Genomic DNA, 20,767 nt, shown 5'->3' on the forward strand with positions numbered 1-20,767 from the left:
AGTATAAATTACACCAACAAAAGGATATGTAATTACTTTTTACAACCAGTGTAAGACATGTTTACACCTCTAGATTGGTATAAAAATCTGTAGGATAATTAAGTGCCAGGTCCTTAAGGCTTCCATATATTCCCATAATTGCAGGGTTGTGCTGGTTGCTGAGCACTGGACAGTACATGGGCTCTACTCCATTGGTCATAAAGCAATTACACTGTTGTAAAAACTTGCAGATTTACAGTGCATCAGTTAATTTCCAATCAGTGAAGAAGATGTAGTTGTTTGTTAATTGTTACTAGGAGTACGTCATAACATGATTAGATACAGTTTGAGGTGTAGAGAGATCTTTAAGAAAAGATTATTCATATGCAACTCTAATTAACCACAACAAATAGAGAAAGAGCTATCTGTGTTCTGTCTTAGGGCATGTAAAGTCTCATAGTTTAGAGGAGCCTAGGCACACTCAACCTCATTCTAGAAGTATTTATAACAGACCTTGAAATGTTTTTCTTGAAGTCTTCTCCTTGCAGCCAGGATTAATGTCTTCTGTCCCACTAAAGACCCAAGCTCTGCAGAGAATTGGTTTGCCCACAGAATTTGAATCCCTTTTGTGATTATGCTTGTAATTCATTACCTTGTTTATTTGCACATTTTAAGCTATCATAGCACCTTAACCTGCCATCTATTAAGGCCCAGGTTTGGACTTCACACTCTTTTTTCTTTAACCCTGTAATTGACTCTAATTTCCCTTGATATTATGTGCAGTTATTATCATCCTTTATTGATTGGCTGTCTATTGTCATTTATAAGGGTATAAATCCTCTGTTATAAATTAGATGTAGTCAGTCCTGCATTCATGTTAATCAGCAGGAGTGTTCAGACTGCAAGCCAACCTGCAGTGGCCTCTTTGGCTTCATGTAATTCCTCAGTGCTTGGTAGACATAGAAGAAAAAATGGATATTTCTGATTTATTTCATATTGGTATTTGCTAATAGCTGTTAATAACTACTTCATTGATGCTGCCACCTCCTAATGAACCTTGCTAGGATCACCAAAGGCATATGTTCTGTTTTAAAAAGAGTTTGCAGCCTTTTTACATTTAGAACTGAAAAGGGAGACTGGTTGGTATAAATACTCTTTGAAACTGGATTCATATCCAGTCTCAATATGTAATGTCCAAATCTCTGCTCCTTTATGTTTATTGTAGTTGAGAAGAGACAGGAAAATCTTGTGACCGTTCTTGCTCCAGAATGTTTTTCCTAAACCAAACCAGCAGGAGTGAGAGAAAGCCATGTGTAAAACTGCCTTGTAAATCATATTCTGATTTTAATACGAGCAGAGATAAATGTCAAAGACACACACTCCCATCCATCCCCCTCTCCTGCTACCACCCCACCACCACTGCCTCTGCTCTGACATGCACTGAATGATGTGAGCTGTGCTGGCAAGAACCTGTCTGTCTGCAGATGAAAAATACCTGCAACACCTCATACTAATCAAGTGTTGTGTGCAGCCAGACCCTGGGAGGAAATGAGCCCCGGGAGCAGATCAACCCATTGGCAGGAGCACATCAGCATATTGGCACCTTTGTCATAGCGGGTATTGACTGCCCATATAAGCTGTGGATTTATACCAGCAGCTAGTCTATTAATCCCTTATTAGTCCTCTGGCATTGCTTTAGCCACTGAAAACTAATCAGCTGCTCCAAGCTCCTCAAAAATCACCAACTTCCAGAGCACAGCCAAGCTCACGAGGTGCTGAGGGATCTGAACTTGGAGGGAACTGGTGCATAATGTCAGTGAGATAAAATGTCAGAAAGACTTACTGGCAGAGCACTGAACATCCCAGCACGAGGGTCAGACAGGTTGACTGTCTCTAAAATCTTGAAAGTCTTTTCAGAGTGATATTCAGCCTGATCCTTTGATGCTCTGTATATATAGGTCTTTCTTCATCAGTTTCTCCAGCTGTTCCTTGCTTTGATGTTACTTTTCACAGGGATTTGTGCCAGCCCTCTGCATAGGGCAATTTTACTTATTTAAGCAGTGTCCTGCAGGACTTCTCATTGCTGTATGAAAACCTGAAGTTTCCCAGTACCTTTTCATGTAAGAATAGCTTTGTGAAGGTATAAACATCTTTCTGTGGTGACACTGTTGTCTCTGCTCTGTGCTGTTGGTCACGTTTGCTTTTTCTGCAGGCTGATTTGATAAAGCAGCAGCTTCCACCCCTTACTTTGGGTCTGTCCCTTTTATCTCACCACTGTGAATATCTCTAAGCTTCTCTCTCTTTGAAAAACTCCCACCATGCCTTAGATTTAGGCAGGGCAAGGTTTACAAGTAGAGACATTGCTTCCATTAGCCTCTCCATTAGCATTAACCACTTCTGTTTATGCTTTTAGTGCCATGTCTTTCTTTTGATGCATATCTCAAAAGCCAAAGATATTATGTCCCAGAGGTCACGGATCTCAATGTGTACTTGAATGCTATTTTAATTTCCCTTCTTTGCCATGCATGGACACCTTGCCAGGCCAAGAAGGTTTGAGCAAAAGCTCTTCCTGAATAAAAGTCACCAGAGTAATGAATCTTGATGGTGTGGAAAGGATAAAAGCAAGAGGAGTCTGTTCAGCCAGGTCCAAAGCAGCTTCTTCCTCAGGCACTAAGAGATGCATCAGAGAAATGTATTTGACTGAGATAGAAGAGCCAGAGGAAAGCCAGTTAACTGAAAGCTCCTGCTTTATGTAGGAAATAATCTTGAAAAAGGAATCCTTGACTGCAGAGTGTCCTCTGCAACCATTCACTTTACCTCATTGAAAAGGTATTTTCTGTAGTTTCAGCAAAAATATCATTTTCTTTGAGGAGTCTCCCAATAGCCTTGGAGCAGCCATGGCTGTTTTGGGCCCAGCTGCTCCTGTGCAGAAGCAGGTTGTAGCTGTAGTGGCTGGGGTTTTGTCTTGCTTAGACGTCATTTGCCATCTATTGCTTTTATTTTATCTATAAATTATTTCACAAGGTGGTGAAAATTGCAGTTGTCTCAGAGAGGCCCCTGGCCCCCAGCTCTTAATAAAGAAATAAAATCTTTCTGTGTGAGAGACATGCAGGAAGGGAAGGAGGCATTTCCCAGCTCAAGAAATCCATATATGGATCAATTAGTGCCAAATCTCCCACTGCTGAATTCCAGAATTCACATTTTCAGATGTGTCGAGTTACAGAGCCCACTTTTCCTGCACACCCACTGGGTGCCCAGAACAGCAGCAGGGAGCAGAGGGAAGAGGCTTCCCAGGAGGAATTACAGGTCTGCACATCCCACCGCTCCCAGGGGATGCACAGCTCAGCACCTCAAGGTACATAGAGGAGCAACCAAATCCTCACCTGGAGGAAAGCCTGAGTTCCACAAGCCAGCCTGAGACAGGCAAGCTGCCACCTGGAAGGTCAGGAGCTCCAGAGGAGCCTTTTTTCCAAGCCTGTGTTGAAGATCTATATTTAGAAGCAGGAGTCCAGCGTTCAGAAACTCGGTGGGATTTACATGCTGTTTGCACATGGCCAGAGACAGAATAATTCCATGTACACATGCTTAACCTCAGTGCCTTGTCTCCTCTCAATTATCTTGTCAGTGAAACCCTTTTAATGGTTTTTATCTAGAGTGATTCCATGACCTTTTCTGCTTGGAATGCTGTACATTAACCCGCAGTCCCGCGGGCTGAGCTCTCCGTAGATTTCCAACCGCATGAACTTTATCAGGAGGAAAGTAACAGTTGGTTGTGTCTGACCAATTTGATCTGCAGCTCTGAGATGACTCCCAGATGGATCTCCAGTGTGAGATGGCTTTGGAATACTTGCAGACATGATGAAGTACAAGTTTAAAAGCTGGGAGTGTAAATACTTGGGGATTACTCTTGAAACACCTGTTTGACATTGGCAGCTTCTGTACAGCTTGACAACAAATTTGTAGGAAGAGAACAGATACTTACCACTAAATTAGAAAATTCTTTTTCTGATTTAGCAAAAAAGACAGCCACATCTTCATGAAGTTACTCTCCATGATCTTGGAAAAGTATTTGAGTTTTGAAGTGACCAGAAGGTCACTTCTGATTTAGCTTCCCTCAAACTTCTTTTCTTTTTAAAATGCAGAACTGCTCAGATACCCAAGGAAGTCTTTAATATCAGGACATAAAAGGAGAATTTTATACTGGCACTTTGAAGTAAATTTGAGATTATAATGCCAATATTTTACTGATTAAAAATATAAAAATGTATTACATTATGTCTTCTGCAGTATAATTAAGCTTATGCATATCAGATGAGCCATGTTCTTTCCATCTTTTAAATGCATTAATTGAGATGCAGATGTTGATTTTTCAGTAAAGATATCCAAGGAGGAATTGTGATATAAATCATGATTTCCAACATTCTGAAGTTTTTATGTTTTCTGTTCATAATTTTTTCCATTTTTCGTATTACAGCAGGTATTTTCTCTGCTATGATCATATATTCTTGTTTCAGAAAATTGTCTCCTAATGAACAAAATATATTTTCCCTTTTAAAAAGAAATAACCTAATGCATTTGGTAATTCACGTTCCTAGTGGAAAGGATACTTTTACTATGAAACTGTAGTAAAACTGTCCTTAAGTGTTTGCCTGAGCTTTTTTTGAGGACTGTGAGGACCACAAATGAAAACTTGGAGCTTGGTGATGCTCAGCTGATTTAGCCTTCCTGACAGGAGGAGATTAATCTATCAGTGATATCCTGGTGAATTTCTGATAACAAACTAACAGGTGGACCTGTAACACAATTTTCTTCTGCAGTAACGAATCTCTGGCAGTTACAATATCTAAATATTCAGAAACGTAAGAATTTTGACTTTAAAAAATTTTATGCATGTTAACCATTAATTATAGGAGGTATTGCACACAAAAGCAGATTCAAATATATCTTGTGGCTCTCATGATAAACAGTTTCATCAAGAACATGAATAAGAAAAAATGCATTTAGTGGGGGACTGTAGCCAAAGCAACTCATTATGACTGCAGAGTGACTTTAATATTTATGACTGTATTTCAGGATGATTTGGTGAATCTCTTAACTACAAAAACTTTATGATGTCTACAGGTCATTCAGATAATAGTATAACCTTCCAAAAGCACACAGGGAATTATGATACATGGCAGGAAGTAGGGCCCGGATTCTAATGAAAATTTAGGGTACTATCAGATAAACTCTGCTTCCAGAACTCAATAATTATGCATAGTTCATAAATTGTGACATCAAGTTTTAAATTAGGGCAAGAAAGTTGTGACTAATGTGCAGCTACCGAGGTTAGAAAAAGAATGCAGGCTGAAGTTGTGGAGCCATGGCAGAATCTTCAGGGAATTTTAGTGACAGAGGGCATGGGAGTGAATGTTCTTGTCATTTCAAACCTGACATCCTTGAGGATTTCTCCGTTTTTCTGTGTTGATGTTTCTGGGCTGTGCTCATCCTCTGGTGAGTGTTCACTGTCCTGTCTTACTGTGGTGTCTGCACTAGTTAAGAATAATGCCCCTCCACGTCTCTTCCAAGCAAATAGTAACTTTAGGTGGGAAAAGAGGCAATTTTGCATTTTTTAACTTCTTTTCTTCATTTCTTCTCCACACAAAGACTCATCTTTGGAAAAGTAGTTTGGAACTTTAAAAGCTTCTGCCCTGTTTTTGGAAAGTGTGGAGGAAGCCACCATTTCTCAGTGGGGATTGTGGATACTCCTTAGAAGCACAGATCATTGGGCTGTGGTAGAAACTTTCCCTTGGAAGCAGAAGGAACAAAGCCTTCCAGGCTTCAAAACCACTTGTGGATAGTTCCTCTTTCATAGAATACAAATGCACATGGCTGTCAATAGTGATATTTTTGAAGTATTATTAAGCTTATTTTATAGGATTTAAAGTGTCTTAGTCCATTTTTTTGTACTCAGATAGCAGTTTTCTTCCTAAAATTACTATAAGCTTGATAATTTCAGAAAAATAGGTCTGTCTATTAATATTTTTCCCTCCGAGAACGATAGAAATGATGTCTTAAAGCAGTAAGTTGAAGAAATTGCTTGGAATGAGACATTTTATTAAGCAGTGAAATATTTAAGTGCTGTTTTTTGTTGTTTGAAGGCAGCATGCAGTTATATTCCATGCTTTCTTTTGTATTGAGAAAACATGTGTCTAATTAAATCCTTGGCATAAAATGTTTATGCAACTTTTAGTAGATTAGAGGATGTATTGGCTCAGGATATATATAATCAATTCAATATACATGAATGCATATCATATCAAGATAAAATGAGAACAACTCCCAATTCCCAAGAAAAATCTTTACTGCATGTGATATGACTGGTCCTAATTCTTTAAGCAGCAGTAAATAATAAACAGATGCTGTTGCCAGATTATAATTCACAATTAGAACCTTAATTGTGCAAACTCCATGTTTTCTTGTCTGATCTGGGAAATTGAGCAGCATTAAAGGACTCAGTAAATTTCTCTCAGAATCTCTTCATTCTCTGTGCACTCATGGATGACTGAAAAAGCTGTGCTCACCTATCCTTACGTGGCTCCTGCCTCAAGTCTTTCTGAGAAACTCCTCTGCAGGATAATAAGCTGCAGAAACCATTTCTTCTCCTCCCCTTGAAGGAATCTCCAATACAGGATGAGAAATTAACCCAATTACCCAGCTTCCCAAATCGCTGCTGTTTCAGGGGAAGTGCATCCCTCTCTCAGGGTTGTTATTACTCTGTGGCTTGCGAGTGACACTCAGCGGGTTCTGTGTTCATTTTTCTCTTTTTTCCCCTCATTCTCTCTCTGCTCTGTTTTGTTCCCTCTTTGCTGCCTGGGAGCAGTGCCCACAGCTCCACCTCAGAACGTGCAGGTTGAAGCTGTGAATTCCACAACCATCCAGTTCCTCTGGAACCCTCCACCCCAGCAGTTCATCAACGGCATAAACCAAGGATACAAGGTGAGTACACACTTCCAATAATGGCTGCACTAACAGTCCTGGTGTAAACCAGAATTTTAACCTTATGATCTCTGAATCTTCAAAGTGAGTATCTTACTTGGGTAAAATAAAGAGGAAAGTGAGCAGATGCTGCTCCTAACAGGGCTTGGAGCAGCCTGGGATAGTGGCAGGTGTCCCTGCTCATGGCAGAGGTTGGAACTGGATGATCTTCAAGTCCCTTCCAACCCAAATCATTCCATGATTCTAATATTTGCAATCTGTGTAAGTTCTGAAAAGGGAATGTATCATGGCCTAGAAGTCCTCATACTTCTGTCATTTTCCTGGAGAGTTTCCAGAGCCAGAAAGCAATTTCATGTCAGTTTGGAAAGTCACCTCAGGAGACGTGTCATTGTGGACTGAAAACCAGCCCTGAGGTCTCTGTTTATGCTAATGCAGAATCACCCTTCACTTCACTGGGAACCAAGGCATCACACTAAATATTTGCCTTAATTTTCCCACTGTGCTGATCTGGGAGATGTGAGAATGTAGAATTTATTAATCAGGCAATATCTGTTGGAGTGCACAGAGCACTTGACAACACCTCTGACCAGTGGAGGGTTTGCTGAGGAACTGGGTGGGGAGGTTTGTTCTCACTTAATAGAACCTCAATCAGTGATTCAGCATAATAAATGAAGGGTTTAAAAACTCCCCTAAAGAGAAAAAAAATCTCAGAGCAGGAAAAGAGTAGACAAATGTGGATTATGAGCAGGGAGGAGCAAGGTTGATGTGAGTGTTGGGTGAAGGGACATGGAGTGATTTGAGGAGGATGTTTTATTCAAAAGACAAGATGTGAATTAAGGGATTGTACATGGATTTGAGAGGTTTCAGAAGACTTGATCCTTCTCTGGGAATGTCTCAGAGAAACTAAGACAGACAGATATGCATGGAAATTTTGGTATTTCTTCCCAAAGCAATGTATTTCTCATGAAGACCAGCAGTGGTTTGAGAATCTCCCTGCTGAAGAAGTAAATATAAATACATGGAGATGTGTCTGCTTCTGGAAGGGATAGAATCAGCTCTCAAGGCTCAGGGACTGACAGAGCTGCAGCACAATACCCTGAAACTCCAGCATAGAAACAGCACTTGGCTTCTGTTCAGACTCTGGAGAATAAAAGCACTTTTGGGGTTCAGTGGACTGCAGTGCACTGTAATTTTATGGTGTAAGTCCAAGCACAGTGAGCCCACATTTGCAAAAGTCTTATTTCGGATTTTCGTTCTCTGTTGTATTCAGAGTTTCAGCCTAAAGATCCTTCATCTCATTGCATAGCTACCTCTCATTTATGTTCTCATTTTTTCAACAATGCTATAAAAGAAGTAAAATTGTCATTTGTATCTGTCAGTGGCCAATGACAACTTCTGAAATTATCCAAATTCGGATTTCTTTGATTGCAGTAGATTGCCACAGCTTTACCATCCTGTTTCTCCCAGGGGTTGGGAATTGCAGTACAAAGACTGTGTGAGATATTTCCGTCACTTATTTCAACAGAGTAGCTTTGTGTATGACTTATTTTGCCTTTCTTAAGGATTAAACCCACTTTTTCCTTTAGCTGACAAAATTGTTCGCCTGTATTTTCTGCACACGTTTCCTCACGAACATGCAGTGAAATGCACTCAAGAGTTCAGTCCTCCAAAGTTATAAATGCCAATTGCAATCCACAGAGGTGATTTAGAAAAGAAAATAAAACTTACTGTCCTCTTCAGCCATTATACATTTTTATCTTTTCTTTGAAATTTATTTGCACTTCAATAAGTTGTAAAGTGCACCTTCTCAAATATGAAATACTCCTAACAAAATTACTCCTGATAGTCCCCTAACTGTGCTTTCTGGTTATCAGACACTTTAGCCATTGGCTAAATGTGTCAAATATGGCTTATTAATTTCAGGTATCTGTTCGTGTTTATGAGCCTAAAATCAATACAAGGAGCTTGATTTACACAGATGCTGAGTCAGGCCTGGAATTTTAACATTCTCCTGTAAGCCACATGTTAAGGATTTTTGGACAAAATAAAAATTTCATAAACACATTCAAGTTTTAGACCCTTAAGCCTTTAAGGCGATTTCAAAAATTGTTCCAGAATTTCAAAGTCATTTGCCAAAAATGAATTTTTTAAGTCCTCATTTAGGTACCTACACATGAGGTATTCCACTCCCAGAGATATTGATCACCCAGAACATCCACTGAGATGAATGAAACCTGGAAGACTGAGCTCCTCTGACAAGAACCCTATTTTAAATGCATGAAAACGTCTTCAGGATTCTAACTTTTTGGACTCAGGTGTTGAAAATTGTAGTAATCATCTTTACAACCATTTTCTATTCCTTCTGTAGTTCCAGAGCCGCTTGAATCATTCACGGTGTGGATGTCCCCAGTCCACTGAGCTTGTAATGCTCCCAGCCTGTGAGGCAGGGCTGTTCACTGGGGTGCTGGGGGAGCTCTGGCAGGAGGAGGAGGAGGCTGTGTGTGTCCCCATCTCTCTCCTTCTGATCCCAATAACCTCCCCAGAATGTGGGATCTTTAAAGAAAATAAGATGATTTATGACAGAGTAGCACTGAAAGTACTTTTCTTCCTTCAGCTTGCTTCAGCAGCAGAGACTGGCCAGGCTGATGAGACTAAAGGCTCATGTCATCTGAATAATGATTTGCCATAATTTTGGAATTGCTCAGTAGCAGCCATGGAGAATTGCAATGCTGGTGTATCAGCAGTGAGTGTTACAGACATCCCTCCAGTGTCACAGCGCTGCATCCATCTGTTCAGCATCAGAGCTGACATCGTTTAACAGCATTGCTTGGTTCTTTGCAATCAGATTAAGATGGTTTTGGCAGCCAAACCCACTTTGATTCCAAATAGACACAACTTCTAATGAGAGCTCATCCATGTTTAAATTTCCCAGCTCCTGGCGTGGCCAGTGGATGCTCCAGAGAGTGTGACCGTGGTCACCATCGCTCCAGATTTCCACGGTGTTCACAGTGGCTGCATCACCAACCTGAAGAAATTCACCCCCTACTACACCTCAGTGCTGTGCTTCACCACCCCAGGGGACGGCCCTCGCAGCCCTCCCCAGCTCCTGCGCACCCTGGAAGACAGTGAGTACCCAAATTCTTAAATCTCTCTGCTTAAAATTTCACCTGGGGTTCACAGCCACTCTGCAGTCTCTTCCCATGTGACCTCGTGTCAGATGAAGACCTCAGCCAGTTTTCCATGGGTGTTCTTTCAGCCTGTGGCAAATATTTTATTTTGTTTTGTTTTATTATGGACTAAACCTGGATGAATTTTTTTATGTTGATGATTAGCTAAGAGCTTCGTAGTCTGGTTCAGCTAACACACAATGCATTATGTCTGTGAATCCTTGTGCTCTTAAATCCATGTTCAGGCACCCAAATAAATATGAATTGATCTTCTTAGGACCTGAGCGCTGGAAGTTCCTCTGGAGGTCAACGATTAATTTATGATTGTTTCCTGCTGTTACTCAATAAATTGAAAATCTCTGTATCTATATTATATTGTAAGTGTTTGTGTGAAAGAAGCAGGATCACATCAAGGCAGTATATTGCATCCTGAAAAACTGGAGGCAGGATGAAATAAAATGAACTGGATGGTTTAGCATATAAATTATTTCCTGCATCAGAAAAAGGTTTGGTCTCTGTGGCCCCTTGAAGTTGTTTTCTCAAGACATATTTGGGCCTAACAAGTGCAGTGTGTGTCTGATGCAGATAAATTGCAGTGGCCCTCAAAGCCAACTGTGTCCACAGTGATCTTGGCTCTGGCTGGTGCTTTGGGAGCATCATAAACACTGCTGCACATTTGCAGGTTTAAACCAGAATAAAAGGTGTCTAATTCATCCATTAAGATATTGTTTTTAGAAATACTGCTCTGCCTTAATAGGGATCTTTTGGGTTAGTCAGTGTTCCCGTAAAGAAGAAACCGATCATCATTAACATTCACAGGAGTGAGGCTCAAAGTGCTAATCCAATTTTTCATGAGATAATTTTGAAGGAACCTGGAGAAAATTACTTTCCCATGGATTTTTCCTGGTGTGGTTACTCTCCTCTATGTACTAGAACAGGTTGCCAGAGGTAAGAATTTAAGGACCAGAAATCTGTGAGTCACTAATCTGAACTGCAGCTTGTGTGTCTGGGATGAAAGCAAAAGGTGTGGTGGAATGAGAAACGTGCATTAGGTTCCTCTGTGCATCATCAGCTTTTCTGCCCATTTTCCTAAGGAAGAAAAAGCCTTTAGCCAGTGATGATATGTAAATGTGTTTGAGTTCATCTGTCAGCACAGTAGAACCCCGTGGCTGATCTCAGGGAGTGCACAAGGGTAAGAAACCAAAGATGCAAAACTCCTTGGATGTCACAAAAAATAATCAGCTGGGAAGAGGAAAGAGACTGTTAATATTTCTGCTGGAGGAAAGGCTGCAGGAATGAACCTTAAACCTAAAACCACAAAGTGGGAGCAGGGGCAGAGTCCCTGGGTCATGGAGGCTGTCTCAGGAAAACATTGGGATCACGTGCTACTTAAAACACAAGAGAATTCCATCGGGAAACCATCCAGGAGAGAGCCAGACTTGTATTTCCTAGATAACCTGAGACATTTCTTGGTGTGTCCAGCTACATGCTGCAAGGAGCCTCAGCAGGAGAGATGAGCAGGATTGATTGATTGATTTATTAATCCTGTAGAATTGCTTCCCGGGGTTTTCACAGTGATGGAGAAGTTCTGTGCAGGATGGTGTAATGCATCTTGAAAGAGAACTCCTTGAAGCTGAGTTGCTTCAGGATTTATGTGGTGGGAAAAAAGGTTTGAAAGGCCTGTCATTCATGTTTGCAGGTGATCATTTTCTGTCTGGGTAGCAAAGTTAGGCAATCCTTTAGGAAAACAGGGATCTGTTTGCTGACAAGCTGTAGGTCAGACAAAACCTGATGTCCAGTCAGAAGCGTCACGTCCTGGCCTGCAGTCACCTGCACCTGTGTTTCCTGATGACTTTAAAATTGGGCTGTAACTGCAGGGGCTGATTGGAGCAAAGCTTTGTGAGTGTGTGGTTTCCATGCCTGCAGCTCCATGGTCCCAGTGATAATCCCATGCTCTTGTTGGGCATTCCTGGGATCACTATGGGATCAGCAGTTCTTCTGTGGTGCTTTGACTACTGGGTATTGCAGAGTGGATTTGGAAATTTCCCTCCATGGGACTGCAGAATTGCAAATGGGGCTGTAGCTGACCCACTGGCAGGGTTTGGGCTTTTTTTGTCATAGCTGGAGGGGAATGAGAGGCTGGACTAAATTGAAGAGGAAACAAAACATGAAATTGCAGACAAGAAATTGCCAGCTGATGTCAGTGGAGCTGGAGGATACTCGGGCAGGCATCCAATGACAGAAGCACAGTGAATATAAAGTGAACAAAAACCTCCTTTTTCCAGTACATCGATTGAGGACAGAACAGCATTTGGATCAAAAATCAGTCAGGTTGTCTTTCTTGAAGATCAAAATTGAGGGAGGATGGCATATTCTTGACAGTCATTCCATTTTATGCTCTTTCATTGCACACTGGGGAGCTGAAATTTTTAAGAGCTCTTGAGCTACATCATAAAAACCCTTTAAAAAGTTTCACACACTTGTATTCATTTTACAGAAGACAGTTGCCATTATGCTGGACATTTTTAGAGTTGTTTTGAGGGAATTTATCCAAGCAGTAGCTCGTGACTCTGTCCTTGCTGTGACCTTGCATAGGGAAAAGGCTCTTTCCAGGTGAGGAGATTGCTGGTGGTGTTACTGCACAAAACAGGGCAGGTAAACACCTCACAGGTATCCTTGAGGGAAAGCAGCAATTCTGTTAGATCTCCTCACACTTGGGATGATGACTGGGTGAAATAATTGACATGATGATAGCCAGAGTGTTTCTTCCCACCTTGCATTCTCCTCTCACTGGGGTTTCCAGCCTCCCTTTCCCTAGCTCAGGGACATATTTCTCCATCCCTAACCCTGCCATGTGAATCTGGTCCCAGTTAAGTGGGGCTCACCTATTAACAGCTTGCCTTTTCTGATTTGCCAGAGCCAGGAGCTGTGGGACACCTGAGTTTCACTGAGATTCTGGACACCTCACTCAAGGTCAGCTGGCAAGAACCTGTAGAGAAGAATGGCATCATCACAGGTATCAGCTGCTATCTCTGCTTTTATTTCTTTTTTTTTTTTTCTAATTCAGTGTGTGTGGGGTGGAATGTGTTGTTGCAGTGAAAAACTGTGTGGTGGAGCATTTAGGGAGAATTTGGGCTATTGCTGGTTTCCTGGTCCCTCCTCTGGGTAATTGAGATGTCACCAGGGAGTGTTACACAAAGTACAGCTCCAATTACTGGCAGCTCATGATTGTGCTTACTGGAAAAGCAGTTTGTGTTAGAAATCAGCTCCCCACAGAGTGTCTGGTCTTGTTAAATCCTCCGTGACCTCCACCTGCTTTGCTAAATTTTTGGAAATTTGTGAGAGCGTGCTTGGCCTTTGCCCCAAGAGTGGGGGGTCTGTACACAGAGTTCACAGCTGCAAAGTCTGGGTTGGCATTGCTGAGGTTTGCAATCAAGACCAAGCCTGAAATCAGCAGAATCCTCCCTCTGTGATCAAGTGGTCTGGCTGTGGGCTGCGTGACGGAATTTGCATGTCGTTACTTAATCTGTTATAAACCATCACAAGGGTTCAGAACTCTCTTGTTTCCCTTTGATGAGTCTGCCATTTGACAAGCTATTTATCTATTTACTGTATGCCAGTGTAGATACAACAGCAGCAACTTCATTATTTTTCATACAGGAAGGTATAAATACTTGAGAAACCCTCTAGTTCTTATCAACAGAGGCAATATTGTTTTCAGATGGGAAACTATTGCAGCTGCTCAGGACATTTCATTTAACAAAGGTTTTCAAGGTTTTGAAGCACAGAAAAGCTTCCAGTTTTTAAATTTCTGGAGATAGTTGGGAAGGGAGAAAATAATTTCATGTGGATCAAAATATTTTGATTTTTGAGTGTTAAAATGTTTAATTTTCTTTAAAATTGTGTTACCATTTTTTAAAAAATGTTCCTTAGGAGTTAAAAAAAACAGATTTTCTGACCCTTGACCATGGAAATGCTATATCAGTCTAATTTCCTGAAGCATTTTAACTTTGACAGGTGTAATTATTTTGATAGGGTTTCACTTGTCAGTGTTTTCCTCTGTGTATCTGTGACATGCACCATTTGTAGCTGGGTGCTCCAAGCTGTTTGTGGAGTCCTCATGCAGATCATCTTCTGTCTCTCCACCATGGAAACCTGCCTGAAATCTGCACTGATTTAAGTGGTTTGAGAATAGAAACTAATGACTCCTGAAAGCAGAGCAGTATTGATTCAGTGAGGATGGCCAAAGCCTTTCAAGCCCAAGTGCTTAAATTCAGGAACCTCCATCCAGGATGATGTAATACTGATCCTCATTAAGCAGCAGGTAGCAGCTCTGTGCTTGGTGTTGCAGAATTACTTTGCTAAAAACAAACTGCCCCCTCCCAGAAAGGGTTGAAGCCTGATGGATCCAAATGATGGTTGTGGGTTATATTTGAGGTAAATTGTTTCACAAGGAATTAACTGAAGATGTTCTCTTATTCAGGACGAAACGCCAGTGTGAAAATGCCCAGCAGAGTCTATAAGGAAAAAGAAACCTTAATGATGCAAATTGCATTTGGGATAGAAGAACAGCAAAATTGTTCATGCCCTCAGCACCTTAAAGCTTTAGAGAGGGCTGCTTGGAGATCTGAGTGCTCAGGGAGGCAATTATTCATCATTTCTGCTCATTGATGTCTTTACTGGACCTTCGTGTTCCCTGCACGGGCGCTGGGAGGAGGGAAGCACGGAGGGGGTGCCCAGCAGCCAACCTGCTCTGGGAAATTGCCCATTACTCTTGCTGTAAATCTCAGTATCTTCCTCGTTCCCTCAGCAAACATTGATTTATGAGGATCTGGATGTGGATGGACAGTTTGTGATTGGGTGTAGTGCTCTCGCGTAGAGAATTTACTCCACATCAACAGAAAATTATTTCTGAAACTCCTGTGGTCATTAGTTCCCGTTAGGCAGAGTTTTGTGGAGTGCCAAAGCATGAGGGAAGGATCTGTGGCACCTTCCCTGTCCTTGCTCACCCCAAAGCCAGGGGAAACCCTCTGGAAAATCCTTCCCACACGAGTTTCTGGCAGGGATCACATCTGTAACACGGGGAGTGTGTTCTCACCAGCCACATGAACCAGAGTTCTGCCCATCTGCCACCCAGTGTGGCTGCAGTGCTGCTTGGGGGTGCAGTGCTTGTTGTTCCTTTCTTTCAGCACTTTTTCCTTTCATCTGTTTTTGTTATGCCTGATTGTGTTTGGCTTTGTGTCTGCTCACTGTGTATGTACAGATTTTCTGTTCTCATCTTTTATATGACTGGAATTTAACTATACATAGAGGACTGAAGTCCCCAACAGTAAATGCTGCCTCTTTGCCTTTTTTTCAGTTTACATGGGAACTCAGGATACTTTTCTTGGTGAACTTTATTTTCTTTTTTTTTCCTTTTTTTTTTTTAGAAAATGAATACACAGGGACTGTGTGCTTAATGGGTGGGAAAGCTGGTTCTCATCCTGTGGTCACAAGGGAGAAGAGATAAAATGTCCAAAGAATAATCACCAACATTTGATGTATAACCTAAGCTTATCCAGATGGGAGAGGAGATATCTCAATCACTGAAGATTGCCTGGTGCATGCTGAGTGACACTTTCTATTGTCCACAAGCAACAAATGAATAGAGGGAGCATTAAAAGTCCCCTGCTTATCTTCCTGCAGTTATTTATTGTCTGGAACAGGCTGCACCCACAGCTATTGAAAGGAAAGGGTGTTTGTGATGGTCCTTCTGTTTGCACTCCTTCGTGCCTCTTCAGTGAGCATCAAATGCAGGGGACAGTCAGCCCCCACCTTTCTGCTCATCCTCTGTTAATTCAGGCAACAGAGCCCTTAAACTTTGTCCAAAATCTTCCTACAGGTTACAGTCCTGTCTGTGCTACATCAGCTCTGGTCTGGCAAGTGATTCTTAAGCCTTTTCAGAGAGCATCAAAACACCCCAGTGTTTCTGAGACATCGTTAAATTACTGAGTTAATTAATTCCCACTCAGACACTTGTTTAAAACCAGTTCCAGATGAGCATTCAGGAGTTTTTCCCCTTCCCCTCTGCAGTGCAAAGTCAGAGGAGCATTTGTGGTGTAGATGGAATTGTTGGAGCCTCACTTCCCTTTATCACTGCCCTCTCACCTGAAACGTAATTAGTGACTGTGTGAGCACACTGAGCTCATTTTCATGCAAAATCAGGTTAAGATGAATCCCTGTCAGTGATGGCAGCTCACAAGAGAGGATGGAGAACGTCTCACACCTCTCAGACTCTCACAGAAGTATTTGTCTCACTGTGCTTTTGGCTCAAGAGATGATGCTTTCTTGCTGATCAATACCATGAGGGATTTTACTACGTCAGTTCATGTATGTTAATCAGCTTATCATGTCTTTTTATTTTTAAAGAATTTTTAAAAAAACCCTTTAAGCTCTCCAACTGGTCTGAATTCCTCATCTTAGATGATGGGAACAGGAACCCAGTAGGGAGTTTCTCTAGCCAGTTTGCCTTGTGCATGGTTCACTCAGTGGGATTCCTTTCTGTTAGTCCTTTTCACTCACTTCAATTTCACAGGCATTCAAGAGCTATGTGTATTTTTTTTTTTTTCACCCTCTGAGTCAAATCACAAAGAAAGCGGCAATCAAGCAAACTTTTCAGACATGCTCTCCGGGGACTGGCACAGCGAGGTTCACATGGGTTCAAATGAGAATAAAGTGGGACTGGGCAGGAGGAGGACAAGCAGATTTGGAGGTAAAATTGAGCAAATCAGACAGTGGAAAGTTTCAAAAGTTCTTGGAAGGCAAGTGCTTATCAAAGAGATAAAAAGGAAAGCCTGGTTATGATAGAAGAATAATATGGAGGTCAGGGCAGGTGCAGCTTTGGACAATGCATTGGCTCCAAGATGGTTTTGAAAGAAAGGATAATGATTCACCCTGCTGAAGGATTTCTGCAAGGAACAAGCGGTGGGGAGTAGAGGTTTTTCAGTTCCTAGAAGATTCCCACAATGTTCCTGCCTGATTGTTCCTGTCAGATTTCTAAGTATTTCTAGACAGGCAGTGCTGAAGGTTACTTCAGCCTGCAAAGGGAGAATGCCCTACTAAGCACATAGAGATTTTTAATTAGCTATTCCAGTGGATGTTATGTTTTCCAGTGTTTTTTCCAGTGTTTTTGGTAGAGTTCACAGAACAAAAGTCCACGTTTCTGTCAGGTTATTTCCAGGTTTCCAGGCCATTTCATACCAAGCATAGAAAAAAAAGACAGTTGAGACCCCATGTCCACCTGACAGGGAGATAATCCTCTGTGGGGTACCTGCATCAATTGTTTATTAGAAATAACAATATTTTAAAAATACTTGTGTACTTTATCCAGTGTTTACTTCAAGGAGGGGTTTTTTCTGTTTATAAAAGGTGGTCACAAAGAATAAGGAACAAGGATGTGCTACTGCCTGCAAGCAGAGGGGGGAATTCTCTGTGTTACTGGAGGAGCCCTGAGCTGTGGGGGATGTGTTTTGCAGGGTACCAGATCTCCTGGGAGGTGTATGGCAGGAACGAGTCCCGCCTGGCCCGCAGCCTGTCCAACAACACCCTGGAGTACAAGATCACGGGGCTGTCCTCCCTCACCACCTACACCATCGAGGTGGCCGCCGTGACCGCCCAGGGCAGCGGCTGGGTCACCTCCTCCACCATCTCTTCTGGAGTGCCCCCAGGTTGGTCACCCTGCAGGAAACAAAACAAAACAAAACCTGCTGGTTCTTCGTGTTTCTGGCTTCCAAAGGTCGCAGATTGCTTCAGTTCGGCGGTAATAAAAATTATTTTATTTGTAAAGCACTGGAGTTCTTTGCCGAGTAATTTGGATTTAATTTTTGGAGCAGACTGAAATGTTAATGTGAAGACATTTTGCAGTTTGAAATTTCCAGGAAGTTGAGGGTGTTTAATACTGATACAAAAAGAAATTGGAGGTATGACAATGGAATGGACAAAGTAATAAAGTGGATACAATACAGAATCTCTTGACATTTATAAAGTGACATCAGAATGAAGCCTGAATCAATTCAAAGTATTGCTTTGGGGGAAAAAACAGAGTTTGGGTGATAATAAAAGGGAAAAAGATTTTCCATGTGGAAGTAATATAGCTTATGTCAACTATGAGTGTTTCACTTGTAGAGTGAACCTAAAATCTTATTTACAAGAATGTGAAGTTGTGGCCTGAAAAAATATTTTTCAGGAGGCAGTTCTATCCCACATTGTCTGAGTCACCATTTGGGCACCTGTACATTTACCATTTTTGTATTTTATCCTCAAAATTCTACACTCTTCCCCATCCAGTGTAAAAATCAAACTGAACATCCAATTCCTACCTCAGATAAGCAGTTTCACTTAATACAGAGGTTACAGAAGTAGAATTTTCCAAAGTGGAGCAGTTATTACTCATCACTGAGGGAATCCAATTTTTCCCTTCTCCAGGATTATTTAACTTTTCTGTGTGTCCTAAAATATGTTTGCCCTTCTTTTCCCTAATCCTAGGTAATTGTGACAAGCTGCAGACTGGATCAATGCCATGATATCTGATGGCAGGATGCCTGCCAGATAACAGCATTATCCCACTTGGGCAGGGTTAGTTTATTGATTGTGGTTCCCACAAATGTGAAGTAAGAACCAAGAAATACTGGGTCTTTGTGCATACCTGAAATAAATACCAAAACCCTGCCCTTTTTGGCCTGTTGCAGTTTCACAGAGTGCAGAATTATCATAAAATTACAGAATGGTTTGGGTTGGAAGGGACCCGAAAGATAATTTAGTTCCAACCCCCTGCCATGGGCACGGACACCTTCCACTACATAATTACTGATTATAATAGTTATTTCCAGTTATAATAAGTGCAGGTAACTATTGGGAATTTATTTTAAACACTCTGTATTTAATTTCTTTCCTGGACTGGCTTTTGTTGTTAATTCAGATGATATTAAAAATGTAAATGCCACTGTAATTTTGACTGATGGGAGACAGAGATCTGATTGGGGCTTCAGATTTTTCTTTGTAGGAGGTCACCCTTTATTTGCTACAGGAATTGAAAAAAAAAATAATCTACTTTAATCAGGTGTTAGAAGTGCCCTGGAAAACTCAGATATTATAGGTCAATACTAAATACACTACCCAAAACTTCGAGTTTTATTCTAGTTGTAGTTGTATGCCCTCTAAGAAGTAAATCAAAATTATTGTCATTTCATTCTGGGGAAACAGTGGAATTAGGTGGCTTGGCAGACCTGGAGCTGGGAAGTGCCTTCCCCCCGGGACCACCAGGGTTTGTTCATTGGGAAGCTTCTCTAAAGTAGTGCCTGTAATTCTGTAGATGGGCTCTTTCTGTTCTCATTCCATCTGTAAGAATGTGGTGCATGCTCAGAGAGCAGAAATAGTAATGCCGTGTGTAAAACTCTGCCAAAAAAGAAAAGAAAAATAACCACAACTGGGGCAAATAGAGCCAATTTCCTTGTGGTTTTTCATGTTGAAACTGAATGTCAGCTTGTGTTACTGGCTCCTAGACAAAAGTGTGTTTCTACCTCTCACTCACTTTTCTGTTTCTCCAGAACTTCCAGGTGCTCCAACCAACCTGGTGATTTCCAACATCAGCCCCCGCTCTGCCACACTTCAATTCCGCCCAGGATACGATGGCAAAACCTCCATCTCCAAGTGGATAGTGGAAGGCCAGGTATGTCCCTGACAAAATTATCTTAATGAAGTTTCTGGGGGGGGGTTAAGAAGAGTCTAACCAATTCCTGTTGGGATTTCAGTTTTTGTTTAACTTTGGATGAGAGCTCCTCTATAAATGGCCTGGAGTGGCTGCCCAGGGGGTTCTGGGAAGGTTCAGAAATGTCTGTGTCAGCCAGGGAGAAAAGGTGGGACTTCTGTTCAGAACAACAGAAAAATGTGATATATTTATATGTATACATATTATCCTTTAAATAGTTCACAAAGAGTTTTGTTATGTTCAGAAGAACACCAGGTGCACCATAAACAGCACACACAGCAGAGCTTTAGTCCATCCATCTGTTTCAAAAAGAATTTGAAACTTGTGTTTAGGTTCTGTGAGGTGTCTTTTTAAAAGTTTGGAATTCTTATCTCATAGATTCAGAAAGAAGGAAGAATTGTACTGAACAGTAAAGACACCATTATTCATGAGATTGAATGTATTTTTCTATCTTGTCATGGAATATACCAAGGTTTTCTATCCAGGCCTGTAGATATGAATAGGATGAATTCTTTTCTCCATCAGCTTTAAACAATATCCCTCTTTCTGCTGTCATTATGCCTTGGAGGAGTTATATATTCCTCATTTGTTCTCCTGACAGATGAGCTTTGCTTCTTCCTTTCCACCCACAGGTCTTTATAAATACTGTAATCTGTTTTTAAGACCAAATGTTGGACTTCTTAAATCACCGTCACCACTTAGACATGTTGATACAATCACTTCACTTGGTAATGAGATTGTTGTGAGCAAGTTGGTACATTTTGTGCCATTTATATACACATTATGGCATATTACAGAATTAAACACCAAAATCCAATAATATGGTGGCTTAGCACATTCTGAGGAGCATTTTCCTGCCGGAACACTACATTGATATAACTAGGAATTTGTTAATTCA

At 41.3% G+C, this 20,767-nt stretch overlaps 1 protein-coding gene across 3 annotated transcripts in view; it reads left to right on the forward strand.

The window, feature by feature from the left end:
• The window catches only part of SDK1 (sidekick cell adhesion molecule 1), a 384,634-nt gene that overhangs the window by 271,185 nt on the left and 92,682 nt on the right, over positions 1-20,767 (forward strand). For all 3 annotated transcript variants that reach the window (XM_058850018.1, XM_058850019.1, XM_058850017.1), the window contains 5 exons: positions 6,842-6,957; positions 9,890-10,082; positions 13,042-13,140; positions 17,639-17,830; positions 19,709-19,830. In XM_058850018.1, the coding sequence (XP_058706001.1) occupies positions 6,842-6,957; positions 9,890-10,082; positions 13,042-13,140; positions 17,639-17,830; positions 19,709-19,830 (722 nt within the window). The remainder of the gene's footprint in view (positions 1-6,841; positions 6,958-9,889; positions 10,083-13,041; positions 13,141-17,638; positions 17,831-19,708; positions 19,831-20,767) is intronic.

This window comes from Poecile atricapillus, chromosome 14 (genome assembly GCF_030490865.1).
Source record: "Poecile atricapillus isolate bPoeAtr1 chromosome 14, bPoeAtr1.hap1, whole genome shotgun sequence".
Taxonomy (NCBI): Eukaryota; Metazoa; Chordata; class Aves; order Passeriformes; family Paridae; genus Poecile; species Poecile atricapillus.